This window comes from Microcebus murinus, chromosome 14, assembly GCF_040939455.1.
Source record: "Microcebus murinus isolate Inina chromosome 14, M.murinus_Inina_mat1.0, whole genome shotgun sequence".
In the NCBI taxonomy this organism is placed as follows: Eukaryota; Metazoa; Chordata; class Mammalia; order Primates; family Cheirogaleidae; genus Microcebus; species Microcebus murinus.
The window spans coordinates 61958123-61975854 of record NC_134117.1 but is presented as its reverse complement, the minus strand read 5'-3'; the positions used below and the strand labels follow the sequence as shown (position 1 = coordinate 61975854).

Below are 17732 nucleotides of genomic sequence, written 5' to 3'. Positions count from 1 at the left end.
AAAGTGAGGGCTGAAGGGTGTGGAATCTTAGGGCCCCCCCCAGCTGCCCTGGCCTCATTCCTCACTATCCCTGAACTCCCCCTCCCACCACCCTAGGCCTTCCTCTACAAATTCTTTGCCTTCACCCTGCGGACCTCAAGCAGTCCGGACCTGGTGCGGAGGATGCTCTCTGCAGTGCTGAACGCCTCCCACGAGGAGCCGCAGCAGAGGGAGGTGAGGTGGAGGTCCCTGGCAAAGAGGGTTGCTCAGTGTTGTAGAGGGAGGATGGCTTAGTGGCCAGAGCGGGACCTGGCAAGGCAGACCACCTGGGTTGGAATCTCAGCTCTGCCACTTACTCGCTGTGCACCCTGGGGGCTGTTCCTGTGCCTGTGTGTGCCTCTGTTTCCTCCACTGCCAAATGAGGCTTCGGGACCTTCCTCATAGAATATTTTCTAAAATGCCTTTATTTCACTGTTAGAGGAAAGTTACAAAACACGAAAACAAGCAACAGCGCAAGGAACTTCTGTAACCCTTCCCCAGTTTCCTGAAATCTTTACATTTTCCCATGAGTGCACCCTCTTTCTCTCTCTCCATGTATATGCACGTTATTATTTTCCTTTGTGACTCATTCCCAGAAGTTGCAGCCATGCATGATTTACCTCTGAATGTGTCCGTGAGTGTTACCTAAAAATGAAGGTATTCTCTCATGTAATGTGAGGACAGTGACCAAAATGAGGACCTTAACATTACTACAGTGCGATTATCTAACTTATAGAGCCGATTCAAAAATTCCCAATTGTCCAAGCAGTGTTCTTTAGGGCAAATGGAAAAATGACTTTTCTGGTGCAGGATCTAATTTACAAGTAGGTAGTGCATTTAGTTGTCCTACCTCTTTAATCTTTTCAAACCTGGAACAGTTCCTCTGTCTTCATCTTTCACGATCTTGCCATTTTCAGGTATAAACCATTTATTTTGTAGAAACTGCCTCCTTTCTGGTCTGTCTCCTGGTTCCTCATGATGAGATGTGTGTTTTGTGGGAGAAACCACAGGAGATCTGTGTGTCCTAGGGCAATTTTGAGGATGAAAGGTATAAGGGGACTTATAAAAATGCCTGGCATAGCCCTCACTCTGTGTTGGCTGCAGGTGGAGTTGACAGCAACACCCTCTGACCTCTTCTCTGCAGGGCCCCCAGAGCACCCTCCCTCACCACACGCTATGGTCAGCTTGTCCTGAGCCCAGGTAGCAGACAGTGTCACTTGGGAGACAAGACATGGACAGGACAAAACTGCTCACTACACAGGAGGGTCTCACTGAAGGTTCCAGGGGGTCCCTGAGAGACAGAGCTTCATGGGCTGGTCCAGGCTTGTGGAGGAGAACGAGGGACACAGGTCTTCCTTTGTGACAGTGACATTCTGAGCCAAGACAGAGTAGCAAGAAAGTTTGGGGTGTTCCTAGGGAGCAGTGCATGGTCTGCTTGGACTGGAATGCAGAGTTCTGTGACAAGGAAGTCACAGTGAGCCCTCTGCCAGCACTTGGGGACAGACTGCATGCAGGTATGAGGATAAAGGCAGGAGGTGTCCAGATGTGTCCAGGTTTCTGGCATGTTCTGTGGGGAGGACAATGGTATCTCTCCGAGTCAGGAAATCTAGGAGAAAAGGGGCAGCAGGATGATGTGTTCAGTTTTGGACAGGAGGGGTTGGGGTGCCCTGGGACAGCCAGGGGGAGAGATCCATCGCCATGTGGGGCTCAGATGGAGGTGGATGTCTAGACTTGGGAACCATTATATTTTCAGTGTCTGTGACATCGGGATGAAAAGATCTCCCCAGAGCTTTAGCGAGAGGATCAGTGAGATAACACGTGCGAGGGTGGCACAAAGCCAGCGCTCACCTGGCGAGTTATTATGATGGTGACAACCAGGCTGCGTGGAAGCCCTCAGCTAAGCAGGGCATGAGAAGATGGACAGAATAGAACCCCATGTGATGCTCCACTGGTCCTTGCTTCCTAACCTGGCAAAACCTTCCCTTTATCTACGTGGAGGCCAAATGAATCTGAGTCCCACGAGCACCTCTCTTCATCCTGATGACCTGTGTCCTGGGCCGCTATTGCTGTGCCCATTGTCCCCACACTGCCCCCTCCTGCTGCAGAGTCTTCATGGTGCCACCTCCCATGGGAAGAAGACACTGTCTGGTGGCAAACACCAGGTGCCGCACCTATGCCATGGGCGTCCTTTAGCTGCGTGCTCAGCTCCCTTGTGCAGGGAGCTCCAGGCACACTTGGCTGACAAACACTCAGGCAAAGCCCCTGCCAGGATGTGGCCGGGCTTGAGTTAAAGGCTGATCCTGTCAGGGCCTGCCCATCCCCAGGCTGCCTCTCGCTAGGTTGTGGATTCCCACATCTGCCCTTGGAGCCCCAGCTTTCAGTCCCATCAGCCACTGATGTGTCCTGTCCCTGCATCTCACAGGACGCACCCAGGACTCCCGTTGTTCTCTCCCCCACCCATGACAGGCCCCCTGTTCTCCCTGACCCTGGGATCAGAGCCCCTGCTGTGCCCTGTCCTCCTAGACCAGAAACACTGGCACTGTCTGGAGTCTTCCGTTTGCCATCTCCCCTCCTCTCTCTGAGGCCCCCTGCCCTGCGGAAACACGCCCCGGGTTTGCACTTCTCTTCCGTTCCCTCTCAGCCGTCCCCTGAGTTCCTGGTGGGAATCAGTGCTCTCCCTTCTGCAGTGCAGGGCTCTCACCTGCAAGGTTCCCACGTCTGTCACTCTGACTTTCAACGTCTGGATTCCCTTGCTTTGAAAATCTCCTCTTGTACAGATGTTGGCTTCTCCATCTGGATTTTACACAGTTCAAGCCCCGGAGCCAAAATCCCCTGCGTGTGTTTTCTTGCCTTTTCCTCCCCCCTCTGGATCCCTGGTTCTGGAAGCACAGCAGGGGCGGGGCTGTCCTTGTTACAGGGCATCGCCGTGGCACTCGCTATCGTGTCCCTGAGACACCTGAGGGTAGCTCTGGACCAGCTGGAAGTGTACGGCGCGAACCTCACCGACAAGGACAGATCGTGTGTCCTGACACTGACCAAGGTGACGGCATTGGCAGGAGTGCTGCCAGCCTCCCGCACACGGCCTTCCAAGGCCTCCCCTCGCCAGAGCCTCTGCCCTTCTCCAGGCCTTTGACTCCCCCAGAAAGCCTCCCGTGTCCCTCTGATTCTCTCCTGCGCCCGCCCTGTCCCTGGCTCCCCCGTGCCCGGGCTTCAGGCCCTGTCATTAGCAGCTCCCCGCCCAACAGTCATTCCTGTTCCCCAGCCCTTCCTCTCTTCTGGGCCCCCTGGGCAATCCTCTTCCCTCCGAGCCTCCATGTCCCCATCAGGTGAGGAGGATGAGGAAGGCAAGTCCCCCTTCCCCCCACAGGAACATCAGCACAGGGAGTGGGGGCTGGTCTGTAGCACCGTCTACCTAAGCTACAGGAAGATCATCTCAGTGACTGAAGACGCCCTCTCACTACCTCTCGATTCCATTCTGGCCTTGGCCGTGGAACACTACGGCCACTGCATCGAGGAAAAGGTACTTCCTGCTAACTCTGCTTTGCCCACACCCCAGCCCTGCTGTCCCTCTTTCCTCCATGGGAAAGAGGCCCGGCCTGGGATGGAGCTCGGGGGCAGGGCTCTTGCCGTCACTGCCACTCCCACCCCTCTGTCCTCTGTGCCTTGATCCTGCCACTCTGATCCTCTGACTGGCCTGAGGGGACACAGTAATTGGAGGTCTGTTGAAAGTGTCTCCTTACCCCTGGGTGCTCTGTGCCCTGGCTTTGTGCTTCTAGGGAGGGAGGAGCAACACCCAAGTCTCCCAACTCGTCATTAGGGAGTAGCATTCAGGGGACACAGAAGGCGCTCCACGCACCTTTCCTGCCTCTGCTGCTTGTCCAGAGCATGTCATGTGTCCCTAGGGCACAGGCAGCCACCGTTCCGACTCCCTGTCTACCTGCCACCCAGCTGGCCATGCTCAGGGTGGAATGTCCTCAGGGGGGAGATGCTGTCTTGAGAGACAAGGAGGCTATTCCCACCCTAGTGTCAGAGCTCCATGGAGGGGAGCTCTCAAGGGTGCCAAGGAGAGGGGTGGCCCATTCCCCCCAGAGCTGCCACAGGCTGTCCCTGTTCCTTACCTGCATTCAGAGGGCAGATGCAGGGCCTCAGGCTAGGGTAGCCCCTGCTGGGCTTTGCTCCTCATCCCCCGATTGCGTGTGGGTGGATGCCCCTGGCCCCAGGGTCATTCTGGCCCTTGGAGGACTCTGAGCACACCGGTTGGTTCAGGATACGACTCTGACTCTGGCCTACCTGGACGCCCTGACGCAGATGACCAGCTTCCTGGGCGAGCGGCCCATGCCCTTGCCATGCGAGGTTCCCCACAAACTAGACCTTGTAGCCTCCATGGTGGTAAGTGCCTCTCAGGAGGAAGGGGGAGAGCAGAGGGCAGGGAGGGTGGTCTTCGTGGAAACCCTCAACAGGGTCCTGAGCTCGGCCTGGAGGAGAGAAGCCCAGATTTTCCAGTTTCCTCTTCCTGCCGTAGTTCTCCCTGTCCTGTCCTCAAGGTAGGGGTGAGTACTGTGGGGCAGGGATGCGTGGGAGTGGGTGGAGCTTCTGTCCTTCTCAGCCTGCTCATTGGAAGGCCCTGAAGGTTTCAGGTCTCACCTTCTTGTGAGCAGGGCATGGGGTGGGAGCAGGTGGTAGGAAGGCAAGATGAACATGTTCATGGTTCCCCTGGTCTTCGGGGCGGGGCTGTCACAGGAGCTGATCAGGGACGAGCCACTGGGCCGCATCTCCAGCCCCATCCGGCAGAAGGCCATGGCCATCATCGCCGACGTCAGGTAGCAGCGTGCCGCTTCTCTGTCTTCCTTGCTCTGGCTTGATTTCCACTCTTGTCCCTGGTCCCTCCTCACCTCTCATTTCCTGCTTCAGCTTCTTGTATGAGAGTCCCCAGTCAGTAGGGGACGTGTCCTGGACAGTGTGTGCCCTTTCTTTTGTGTCGATTTTGTGGGTGGGATTTCACACGCACTTGCTTCTCCCCTGTCTGCGGGGCCTTGCTGTCCCCTCTGTCCCAGGCTTCATTCTGCTTCCTGGGCTGTCCCCAGCTTGACCCTCCACGTCCATCCCTGCCCCCTGCATTCCCTATGGACATCTGGGGATCCAGAAAGCAATACGTCACGCCCAGCCCAGATGCCATTGCCTCTAATGGCGGTTCCTGCTCTCACTCCCCTGGTTCCTGTCTTTCCTTTCCCTGGTCCTTGTGCCAGTGGCTGTGGTTTGCTCCCTTTTCCTCTTTCAGTGCCCTTTCTTTCCTGAACGTCCCTGGTTCTTGCTCTGCCTACCATTCTGCCCCCACCGCCATCTCCCTCTGCACCGTCTGTCTTCCTTTCCTCAACTGTCATTTCTGGCCACTGCTCGCCGGTCACACTCTGCTATCCCCTGGGCCTTAGGAATCTCAGGCCGGTCTTGGACGCAGACAGCAGAGAAGAGCTCCTCGTCACGTGCTGCGAGAGTGTGCTCTGCCTGCCCGCCTCCGAGGGCCTGGCCGAGGAGGTGTCCAATCCCAGCGAGGGCCGGGCTAACGTGGTAAGGAGCTGTCTGATGGTCAACCCCTTGTGTTTATTATTTGTTTTTGAGAGGGTGCAAAGGATAGGTTTGGCAGTTTTACGGAAGGGTCTTCCCCCACCTTTAACAGAAACAGATCTTGTCCTAGGAGGAGGAGCTGGCCAGGTCAGGCAGTCTGGGTGAGCCAGGGGATTGGCTCCCTCCTTGGGGTCACTCACTCATGGCCACTGCTACCCCTTGAATATTCTGTCCCAAAGGCGCACACTCAGTCCCGCCCTTTATAACTGTCACCCAGTGGAAACCAGTCTGGAAGGTTCAGTGTGGATTTACTCTCAGCCCACGGATACGGGCCTTCCGGGAATGCCAGCAGGAGGAGATCTGACTCCATGTCCCACAGGGCCCGGGTGTTCCCTAGAGGGAGGGAAGCGGGGTGGGCGTTTGCATCTGCAGGCTCGCGCTCCATGCCTGGGAGCTCTGGCCTGTGGTCTGTTCCTTTCTCTTGGCTGCTTGTTCTTATTTTATGGATGCCACAGTCTCTTGAACTTCTCTGAAGATACTCATAAGAATTTTTTGGAACTATGTTTTCTACTGTTTACTGAACTAGATTGTGTCGAGTGGTCACTTGGCCTGTGTGACTTGGGCCTTCTTTGTATCAGATGTCTGGTGACCGTTCTTTGTCAGTTCACAGTAATTTGTGTTCCGAAGGGAAGACGGCCACATCTAGAGAGAGCTCAGTGAGATTTCCTCTGGCTGTGCCCCCCGAGGCATTCCTCAGTGCGGTTCCACTTGGGAATGGGGCATTGGGACAGGGCTGGGAATCCCGCTGCCCAGGAGGAATGGCCTCACCTTGGAGTGGATTTCTTTGGAGCACGTCATTCCCCAGGGAGCTGCGTTCCCTTCTTGTCAGTGTGGAGGCCTTGGTATCTTGCAGGAGCCCTCGCAGGCAGCTCACCTACTTTCTTTCTAGGGTTTTGCCTTAAAGGCAAAGAGGTACTGTTGCTGGGCAGGCCATGCGGTCTGTGTGCGGGGAAAGGGGAAGGGCACTGCTGCTGTTTGTGAATCGGCTGCGCACAGATGGCAAGGCCAGCCCCCTTCCCTCCGTGGGGACAGCTGGCCACCAGTCATGGCTCCAGACCACAGCACCCCTGGGAGCAGAGCCCCAGAATGTGCACAGTTAGGGAGGGGAGAATGGTGGGGGTGGGGAGCTGCGTGTCAGGGAAATCCCATTCCACTAGGATAAACCACACACCGGGCAGACTGTTGCACTCTGGTGAAAAAAGCAGAGGATTTATTCAAGTCAGCGGTAGGCTAGCGGCACCTGGAAATGCAGGGAAAACATGAGCAAGGGGCCTTTCTGGGGGTGGGGGTACTGAGCCGAGTGTAGAAGGAGGGGCAGGCTGCTACCTCAGTAGTCCTGTGAGTCCCTCTTCATCCATCAGGGCCTGTTCAGCATGACCATGCAGTCTCTCCGGAGTCTCCTGGAGGCATTGGTCACGGAGAAGCCCACTGAGATCCAGTCCTGCTTGGAGGTGAGTGAGGAGGAACCCTTGAAAGTTGGTGTGTTTGTTTCCTAGGACTCCCGTAAAATGGCACAACTGGCTGGCTTGTACAGCAGGAATTTATTCTCTCAGATGTGAAGGCTAGACTTCCAAATTCAAGGTGCTGGCAGGGTTAGTTCCCACTGCAGGTCCTGAGGGAGAGTCTGTTCTTCCATTCTGTGCCTCTCCCCTGCCTTCTGGTGGTTCCTGCCAACCCTCGGCATCCTTTGCGTTGTACACATGTCGCTCCAATCTCTGCCTCCATTTTCACATGGTGTATTCTCCCGTGTGTGTGTGTGTGTGTGCATGTGTGTGTCCTGTGGTGTGTGTGTGTGTGTCTTTTCTTTATAAGGATGGCAATCATTGGAATAAGTAGGGCCCACAATAATTCAGTATGAACTCACCTTATCTTGGTGACATCCGCAAAGACGCTATTTCCAAACAGGATCACATTCTGAGGCTTGGGGTGGATGTTAATTTTGTAATCCCAGTATAGCTGGGAACAGAACGATCGGGGACAGGAGAGAGGCAGAACTGAGGATGAAGGCTGGGTGCAGAGCTTTGTGGGAAGGTGATCAGGGCTCTCTAGATGTGGTGTCTCTTAATTGGTGGGTTAAACATTTATGTTTTAGAAAATTATTGATATGCTTTTAGGTCTACCATTTGATTATTTGTGTTCTGTTAGTTCCCTCTTTTCTTCATCTGTTTCCTCTTTCTTACCTTCTTTGGCTTATTTTCCCATTTTTCATATTATATTTTAATTTACCTATTGTGTTTTCAACTGTGTCTCTTTATATAGCTTTACAGCGGCCCCTCTAGGGATTATAATACACGTAGCTTTTCACAGCCCGCCTACAATCAGTGCTTTGCTTTTTCGAGTAGAATGTGGAGACTCGCTGAGCATATAGACACCTGGACTCTTCCCCCACTCATGTTGGAGTGGGCACACGTGTTACATCTGCACACATTAAAATGCCATCTGACAACATTATAATCTTTTCTTTGAGCCAGTCAACATATTTCACACAGTTCCATGAAAGAGGAGTTACTATTTTACCCAGATATTTACCATTTCTGTGTCTTCCTTTATTCCTGATGTTCCCAATTTCCTTCTGGTATCATATCTCTTCCTTTAACAGTTTAGAGTCCCTATGTTTATGGTTCACAATTTTGCATCCTTAGTGTTTAAGTTTCTTATAAGTCTCAAGCATCTACCAAACTGGAGAGAAAGGGGCGCGAGCCCCGTGTGCCACTGTCAGCTTCAAGGGTCAGCCACGGCCTGTGTCATGTTAATTAGACCCCTCACAGTCCCCAACTTCTTTCCCCTGAGTTACTTGGAAGCAAATACCATGTCATTTGATCCATCAGTATTTTTTTTTTTTATTTCCTCATTTCATCCCAGTAGAGATTGTTCCATTGCCCATAAACATTTTAGTATGTCTATCAAAGATAGGGATCTGTTAAAATATATAAATATGCTGTCATTATTATATTTAAAATGTAACATTGTTTCAATGTCTCAATGTCATCATTATTCAAACAACGTTTAGTTTGGCCTGCTGGTCTTAGAAATATGTTTTTTAAAAGGTCTGTTCACTTGAATCAGATTCTAAAGAGGGTACAAACATTCCCATTGACGGTCACTTAAGTCTCTTCATCTGTAGATTCCCCTTTCATCACATTTTCCTGGAAATGTATTTGTTAAAAGAACCAAGTCATTTTGTCTGTAAATTTTCCACATGTGGGTTGCACTGGTTACATCCTTTTAGGGTCCTGCAACAAATTCCTCTGTCCCATGACTTCCTGTAGATTATTAGATCTAGAGGCTTGATGGGATTCAGAATTACTTTTTAGCAAGATTACTTCACAGGTAAGTCCTGTTGTATCATTGGAATCTAAAATGAATTTTTAAGTATTTGATGTGTCTGGATCAATGAGAACTATTTTTCCTATTAATGCTTTAATTGTCCCATCTTTTGTCAGCGGGAGCCTCTTCAAGTTGGCTCCTGAGTCCTTTTAACATGGCTCTAGGAATCTGCAGGAGCTTCTTTTCTTTCCAGTATAATATTTTGTGGACTTTCCTTCCCTGGCCAGGAATGAACTGTTTTCTGAAGGAACTTGAGTTCCTTTTTGTATCAGCTGGTTAGTAGAAACACAGTGTTGGCTCGGGGATGTCATCAGAGTCTGGCCACAAGAACATATGCAGAGCTCCCACTGGAGGGCCTCCTCTCTTCCGGAAGGGTATTTTGTGTTTGCTTGTTTTTAATCAGTGTAGCATCAATATTGTGTGGAGTCGGTTGTGGAGCTTTTCATCTGCTGCTATTCTTCCTTTTCAGTTCTGAGTTGCCTATTGTTTACCTGCATCACTGTCAGATTAGTGGCTTCCAGCGGACAGGGAGTGATGTGTATTTGGATCAGTGGTATTTGGGGCCTGTCATTTTCCGGTGGTGAGACGCTTACGCATTGCCTTTCAAATAGGAACCACCCAGAACTATATTTCTCCAACAAACTCACACATAATTCACCATTGAATTTGTGAATACAGTTGACACTTTCTTGTTATTGCCAAGTTCTTTTTCTACTGACGAGTGGGAAGAAGTAGGTAGGGCAACTGTGGGGCATGTTGACCCATTGCAGTGAGCCCAGGTCAATATCATCTGAGAGTCTCTGCTTTCACCTGGAAGAAAGCGGCACTAGTGGAGAGATTTCTAGCACCTAGAGAAGGGGCAATTGGGGCTGGTGGCAGACCCACGTACAATGTGCCTCTAGGCCATAGAAATCCTACTCTCACAAGTCCAGCCCTGATACTGTGCAGAAGCCAGGCTCAAGGTTCCCTTCCTACCGCTGGGATGCAGCTGACTGGGCTTCTCCTGTCCTCGTCTCCCTCCAGCTTCTAGAGATGTGGCTGAATTCCAGGAACGACCACGAGCGGGAACGGGCCATGTGGTGTGCTACCTGTCTTCTTGGCTTTACTGTCAAAATGAATAACTTCCAAGTGAGTGGCCACCTGCCCCAGAGCCTGCCCTCACCCCTATCCTTGTCCCCAGCTTCATCACATCTGTGCCCTGGCCTCGGTCACTAGGCCTCAATCTCTGCCCCCACTGCCTCCTGTGTATCCCGTATGTTCTCTCCTTTCTTCGTCTTTCCTCTCCCCCACCCCCACATCTTCCGTGTCATCTTTGTCCATCTGCCAAGTCCATGTGACTCCACATGCTTCAGTCTCCATTCTGATCACCAAGCAGTCACTGGAGACTCGCCGTGGCCAGGCACCGTGCCAGGTGCTAGAGCGGAAATGGAGATGACCAGGACAGTTCCCTCAATGCCCTGATGCACGTGCAAGCCCAGGGAGGTGGGAGGAATATATGGAAACACATGATGCAAGTGAGGGAATCATGGAGAACTTGATAGAGGGCAGGTCTGAGCTGGGCTCAAAAAGGATGGGGGTGTGGAGTGGCAGAGAAGGGGCACAGTGTCAGGTCCCGCCCCAGCTGTGTGGGCGAACGCGCTTTCCAGCCGGCCCTCAACGCATTCCTTCCCTTTTCCCTCACCTAGTCTCACAGCTCAGGTCTCTGGCACATGCGTCCCCTCCTCCTAGCTTTTCCCCTCTGACAGCCCCGTCTGGAGCAGTGGCTGGGATAACTTGTGACTTCCCGCTCTTGCCCCGAGGTGGAAACTCCGTTCCCCCGGCTGGGGCACCTGGTGCGGATGCTGGCCATGCACTGCCAGGACCCAGTGGACGGCGTCCGCTCCTTGGCCGCCGAGGCCGTCTACAACCTCTACCGTATCCTCCTGCTGCAAAAGCGTACGCACAGCCCTGTCTCGTCCCCTCCAACCTCCGCACATGCTCGTCCAGAAGAGTGAGGGCCTAGAATTTACCTGAGCACATCATTTCCCTGCCGTGACCTGCCTCGAAACACCTGCAGTGACCCTCTTGGGACAAAATACCTGCTCAGGAAAGAGTTCTTTTGGATCAGTTCCTCCATCTGGCTGAGCTCCATGCTCATACCCAGTTCTGTCTCTGCTCTGAGGAAGCAAAGTGGGGACTCCCTACACAGGAGCCATCGGCATTCCTTATGGTGATGTCCCCTCCTCCCCTGCACACCCCACCAATCCCCAAGCCGGCTTAGCTCCGTAGGTGCCTTGGGCCAGGCCAGGCAGCCTGGGAAGCCTTCTGAGTGCCTGAGGGGTGTGCCTGCGGTCTTTGTTTCAGAGATGACGAGGGAAACACAAGGGCCGTTAGAGGGAGAGGGCACGAGTGAAGCCTACAGTCCCCACAGCTTCTATGACAACACCATTCAGATTGGCAAGGTGAGGGCGTGGGGCCAGACACAAACTGGGGAGAGCCTGGGCCTCTCATTTACGTGATGTTCCAGCCCCCTCGGGTGGGACTCTTGTATCCCACCTGCATTCCCTCTCTGACTGGCTGTGAAGGTTTCCTTTGGGGGACTGTCCCTTTGTGGTAGAAGGTCCAGTCCTGGGGTTCAGAACACTCTCCCTTGAGCATCCTGGGTCCTGGTCGTTTGTCATGGCCTGTCCCCAGAATTATTGGTTTCATTCTCTTGATGCTTCCTGTGCAATGTGTATCCCAACTCCTGCCTCAGAGTGGTGACATTAAGAACCCTAGTGCCAGCCCCTCTCTCCCACTGCTCAGCCTCTGCAGCCTCTGACCTCTGAGCCCTGCATTGCACCTGAGGTCAATGTTTCAGCCTCCCACCCCGAAAGACTCCGGCTTTGGGACAGTGTCCTCTGGAAGCTCGGCAGACAGCACAGGCCTAGGACAGAAGGGCATCTTGCTCCTGAGAGGGGTTCCCCCTCGTCCCCTTGCCAGGAGGGGTGGTCTGGGCCATCTGAGGCAGGCCATCTGGAAGCTCGGCAGACAGCACAGGCCTAGGACAGAAGGGCATCTTGCTCCTGAGAGGGGTTCCCCCTCGTCCCCTTGCCAGGAGGGGTGGTCTGGGCCATCTGAGGCAGGGTGTCCAGGCAAGCCCAGACTGATGGCCCGTGTTGCAGGTGTTTGCAGAGTACTTCACCGAGATCCAGCTCTGCGACCTGGTGCTGGAGGCCATTGAGGGCCTGACTGACGACAAGGCCAAGTTGTCTCTGGCTGCTGCCCAGCTGATGAATGCTGTCATAGAAGAGCGGGGCAGAGACATAATAAAGGTAGTGTGGCATTATAGCAAGAGCTCTGCCCTATAAGTCAGGAGCCCCGGGCTCTCTCCTGGCTCTAGTACTAACCAGATGAAGGGAAGTCCCTTCTCCTCTGTTGGTCTTACTTCACTCACCTATAAAATGTAGGCTTGCACTTGATTTTCTCTGTGGTCACACTGAGCTGTGATGTTTGTATTCCTGAGCTCAAATCTGCCTCCTGTGTTGGGATCTGGTTCCTCACTTAACACCAGCATGTGTAAGGTGGGCTGTATTAGCTGGAGAATCTACTGGATCCTCCATTTCATGGGGAGGCATTGCTGGGGGCATTCACCTGATTCCCTGGGGTGTCAGGGATAAGACTGTGGATTGCAAATCAACAAGCTCATGGGGTGACTCTGACCTTTGTATGTATTGTGTTTTTTTCTTTTTTTAGTTTAACAGGAAAATTTTGACATAAAAATGTTACATCTTCCACTTCAACAACAAAAACATTTTTTTTTTAAATTTGGCTACCTAGGGTATCTGTCTGAGTGGCCACTGTCCCTTTAAAGGTAGGGCCTGGGCTCCCTCAGACCATCCTACTCTCTGAGCCCCTGCACCCGTTGCCCTCACTCAAATATGTGGCTAGCCTGGCTGGGGCCTGGCGCTGAGGGTGTCGAGAGGCACTGCACTGGAGTGGGCTTCCCATTGCTCTATGTCAGGGACTTGAGGGCCAGGACAGAGCCTGGGGTCCCCACCTTCCATGCCACTTGTCCCTGCAGTGTTGAGGATGGAAAGTTGATCCCAGCTGTTAGGGGAACTCCTCAAGTGTCTGCAGGGCCTTTGCCTTCCGTTCTGGTGGACCCGCACCTCCTAAGTAACCTGGGGAGTCACCCACAATCTTCGGGGCTGTGGCAGGCATTTGCTGCAGTGGCCTTGGGCCTTTGCTGCACCATCTTCTGCAGTTTATTCTGTGGCCCCTGCTGGTCTGGCCTCTGGCACCCTAGAACTCTGCCTTGGGAAGGGTATCACTGGCAGGATTGCAAATAGGCCCCTTGGGTTGGGAGTTGGTAGAGGAGGAAGGTGGGAAGGAAGCATGGAAAGAGTTATGGGGACTTCTGGCTCTGTCCTGTAGGTTGAGGCAATTGTGGAGGGCATCCTTGGACAGCTCAACAAGAATCTGGAGGCCAGGACAGAGGAGGAGACCCTGCAGGCCATGTGCTCTCTGACAGGCAGCAACACCCGTGCTGTGGTCTCCGTGTTGCTCAGCAAGCCCTGGCCCTGGGACAGGTACCGCTGCCCTGGCCCAGGGGCACATTCTGCAGCCCAGGAAGCCCCCTGTGCCTGGCCCCAAGCCCAGATGAAAAGTCACTCCGTAAGGATGTTGTTTTCTTCCCTCGCTTCTCTTTGATTCCAAGCGAGCCTCCTCTTCATGTCCTCTGGCCAATTTCTCTTTGGTCTCCCTTCCTCTAGCCCCTGAGGACTGGCTCTTCATGGGCCTGAGACGAGACTAGTCCTAGGACTGTGATCACCAGAGCCCATGACATTGCTGTCCCTGGGTCTTGCAGCTCCACTCTGGCGATGTGGAAGGCATTTGGCGCCCAGCGGGACACCATACTCAGTGTCGTGCAGCTGTTCACAGACATCCTGGAAAAGAAACGCTCCAGAGAGGATGCAGAGGAGCTCGATGCCCAGCCTGTGGCGGTCAGTAGAGGGAGGAGGGGACCTAGGACTTCCTGTTCTGGGAGTCTGGGGCAGAGTTAGGGATCACAGGGCTTGACCTCAGGGGCCAAGCAGGTACTGGGGAGGGGCCAAAGGAGAGGGTTCACACTGGCTCCTCACAGGAACACTTTAACCTCCTTTTGGTGCTTTTGGATCTAAGAATGCATGGTGGAGAAAGGGTGAGGAACCAACTCATTGCACAAATGAGGAAACTGCCACCAGCTTGTGCTCTCTCCTGATTCTGTGGTTGGCATTTTACGGGAAGCCTGGGGGTATGGCAAGGGGCATAGGAGAGGAGGAAGTTTGGTTACCTGGAGTTAGTGTGGACACATATGCCAGAAATGATGTTGTGCTGAGCATTTAGAGTCAATTTGCTTTCCATTTTGAATGTCAAGTGAGCAGGAGAGGAGGCAGATTGCATGTGGGTGGCCCCCTCATTTCCCTAGGGGTGAGGTGTGGGTGTTCAGTCTTTGGATGTGTCTTCCAAGCCTGGCTCAGAGTGAGCTGTGCCCGCTGGGCAGTGACAGGGAGGGACAGAGTGGGCTTCTGGCCCAGACTTTCACTGCCCAGGCCTGGTCCATTCTGACTCCCCCTTCCCCAGGTGACATGTGTCTTGTGTGAGATGCTGTCAAGATCCCTGTGCCTGGAGGCTGTCCAGCAAAACTTCCCACGGCTGTTGCTGGCAGTGCTCTATCATCTCTACTGGGTGACTGAGCAAAATGCTCGCCAGAAGATGGCAGTGTCCAGAGAAGAGGGGACCCTGGACAGCGAGAGCGAGTCCTTTGACCCCGCTAGGTGAGCCTCACCTCCAGGCGGTGGAGAAATGCAACAAGTCAAATCCTGAGAGCCCTGGACAACTAGATGCTGATCTCTTAGGGACGCAGGAAGAGAAGTGTATGACACGGTGTGGGGTCGCAGCACTGTGCACTGGCATAGTCTCTCCGATTCTCAGATTGCTCATTACTCCTTTTGTCCTGTGCACTCTTCTACTGACATACACCCCTGCTCCTCCCCATGTTCATAATTCTACACGCGAAGAGGTTCAGTTGGATGGTAGATGGCAGGGCCAAGACTGTGTCACCGTCTTCACTCAGGGTTGGCCATTTGAATCAGCCTGTTGGCCTCTGCCTTGACTTCCTCACCAACTGCCCCATCCTGTGCAAGTGCCTCCTGGAATTCAGTTTTCTCACCTGTGCCATGGGGGTTGGACTCCTAAATAGGTGGCTGACATACTTTTTATTAACCTCAGTACATTTTATTCCAATGAAATCTGAAATGAAAATGAGAACAAATGAAACCAATGGAGGAGGGACACTGTGATTATGTGGGTGTGGAGGTGAAGTTTAAGAGCAAAATTCGGGAAGCCCGAGAGAAGTGTCTTTCAGAGGACTCTGAGGTTGGAGGAGAGTCGGGGTAAAGGGGTGAGTGGACGGGCAATTGGAGACGGGGCTATGAAGTCATGACCTCTTGTCAGCTGCAGAGCAGAACCCAGCTACCAGGTCTGAGAACTGTCTCCAACTTGCCAGCACAGGAATGCGACCCCGGACCTAACACCTTGTCTATCTTTCTGTTTCTTCTCTTTTCACAAACCTGATGGCGGTGTCCTTCAGTTGTGCCCTGGAGGTGGTCAAGTTGGTATTGGCAGCTGCGGACGAGCGAGTGGTGTCCCATGCAGATGACCTCCACTGCTGGGACCTTCTTTCCAGCTCCACGTCTTTCCACACTTGGGTCATGGACCTGACAAGGTGGAACCACTTCCCCAGTGTCCCTGGCACTACTCTGACCCCTGACCCTAGTCTCCCAGGTCCCAGCACTCAAATAGAGTAGCCTTCCACCCTCCCTCCCCACCCCTAGCCCTCTGCCCTCCTGAGTCCTCAGCCCGCATGTCTTCCCTGTTGTGTGCACACTGGCCCTGGCCAACTTCCGCACCAGCCCCAGCAACTGCTTGCTTCCTGTGTCCCATCCCAGAGCAATGGTAAAGACGTGTGACCCCTCCCTCCTTCATGAACTGATGGCCCTTGTGCAGAAGTCCCTCCACAGCGTCGATGAGGGTCGGAAAATCCTGGCCAGGGCTGTCTATGCGCAGGTGAGAGCAGGGGAGAGCCCAACGGGGGCAGCTGTCCCATTCCTGTAGCTGAGGGACTGACTCTTTAATGGGATGTTAACTTACTTGTCCCAGGAAGGAGAAAAAAGGAAAATCAAGCCCTCTGAAATGGGGCTCCTTTCCCTGGCATGTCAGGGGACTGGTTCAAGGAGGCCAGGGTACCTGGGAAGGGTTAGCAGTTCTAGTCCTCCGAGAAGGATTGGGCTCTCAATTGAAGTCTTACCAGCATGACCAACCAAGCCCTTCCCTGTAGTCTCCCCCCTATGTGACCAGATATGCCACTGCTCTCTCTGCACACAGTCCTTGCCTGAGCAGGGGCTTAGGGAGGGCTGGGGGAGCACAGGGTCCACATGACCACTCCTCTATCCATAACCGTGGTGTCCTGCCCCACAGCTCCTGTGGCACCCATCAGTGGGGCACACCCTGATGCCCCAGTCTCTGGGTACTGTCACCGAGTGGTTCAAGGACCCCCACATCAGCATGGTGGAAATCAGCCTGCGGGGCATCACCAACCTGGCCTTGTACCCGGAACTTGTAAGAGTCAGGGAGGGCCCAGGGGGACCCCCTGGGAGTCCCTGAAGCATTTGGTTTACCCCCTTGGGTCCCGCACTTGTCCCAGGGCTAGTACATCCCCCAGCCTCATCCGAGAGCATCGCAACATCCAGTGCGTGGGCCTCCCTAGGCGCGTCCTCAGGCTGCCCGAGCCTTCATTTCCTCGGCATGTCCAGTCCCAGGTCTCCCACGTCTGTTTCTCTTAGGCGCCATCTGAGTGCTCTAAACCCTGTCCCCAGAGTGCTGCCTGACCCCCAGGTGGTGAGTGGTCTCTGCCTTCTTCCAAATAGTCAGAGGCTCTCGGGAGGCTGGTTCCATACTTACGCGGCTTCCTGAGTGCTGAGGCGCGGGTGGCCGTGCAGGCGCTGGAGGGCCTGCAGAACATCATGAAGCACACGCGGGACAAGGACATCCAGGGAATGTTCTGCAGCATCTGCCAGCACCTGCGTCCCCTCATCAGTGATGTATGTGCCTGCAGCGCTAGGAGCCCTTGGGAACAAGATGAGCTGGGGCTGAGGGTGAACCCTGGGGCTTAACTACAGGTTGGGCTAGGCCAAGGGCCTGTGGCCCAAGGCTGAGATGATGGAAGGGCAGACAAAAGGAGACCTGGCCACGTGGAGCCGTGCACAGGACATGTCCCAAGCATGTTCCCACCACATCCAGATGCCCCACACACGTCCAGTTACTCTGCCCTAGAAATTCCCTGGCGGAGCCACTGGACCCACAATGGAAAGTGAAGTTGGGTTTTCATCTGAGGACCCAGACTCCACTTACAGAGTGAAGAGGGGAGAGAACTGATGGCTCTATCCTTCTGCCAAATCACACAGGACTTTAGAATGCCAAGGTCCTTGTGAGTCAGAAATTTGTACTAATGGACCAATACCAACTCCCCATCTCTCGTCCTCCTTACAGATCATGGCATCTGAGGGCAGGAGGGAACTCCATGTCCCTGAGACACTAGCTGATAGTAGTCCTATTCTGGAATTTGTAACCTTTTCGGATTGGAAGCTAGTGTTGCAAGAATTTTGATATAGGTCTCATCTCCGCTATGACCCTGGAACTCCTGAATGGCTGGGTCACTGTCTCCCTCATCCATATTTCTGTGACCTTTAAAATTCATCATGCTT

At 53.6% G+C, this 17732-nt stretch overlaps 1 protein-coding gene across 1 annotated transcript in view; it reads left to right on the top strand.

The window, feature by feature from the left end:
• The window catches only part of LOC105863928 (maestro heat-like repeat-containing protein family member 1), a 52214-nt gene extending 35073 nt beyond the window's left edge, over window positions 1-17141 (top strand). Inside the window, exons 21-38 of the mRNA XM_076009660.1 lie at window positions 97-213; window positions 2936-3058; window positions 3386-3538; window positions 4285-4407; window positions 4759-4838; window positions 5448-5583; window positions 7002-7091; window positions 9991-10095; window positions 10767-10902; window positions 11311-11408; window positions 12111-12260; window positions 13363-13517; window positions 13796-13931; window positions 14551-14744; window positions 15560-15694; window positions 15918-16035; window positions 16447-16587; window positions 16896-17141. Coding sequence (XP_075865775.1) covers window positions 97-213; window positions 2936-3058; window positions 3386-3538; window positions 4285-4407; window positions 4759-4838; window positions 5448-5583; window positions 7002-7091; window positions 9991-10095; window positions 10767-10902; window positions 11311-11408; window positions 12111-12260; window positions 13363-13517; window positions 13796-13931; window positions 14551-14744; window positions 15560-15694; window positions 15918-16035; window positions 16447-16587; window positions 16896-17141 — 2436 coding nt within the window. The remainder of the gene's footprint in view (window positions 1-96; window positions 214-2935; window positions 3059-3385; window positions 3539-4284; window positions 4408-4758; window positions 4839-5447; window positions 5584-7001; window positions 7092-9990; window positions 10096-10766; window positions 10903-11310; window positions 11409-12110; window positions 12261-13362; window positions 13518-13795; window positions 13932-14550; window positions 14745-15559; window positions 15695-15917; window positions 16036-16446; window positions 16588-16895) is intronic.
• The last annotated feature ends 591 nt before the right edge of the window (window positions 17142-17732 follow it).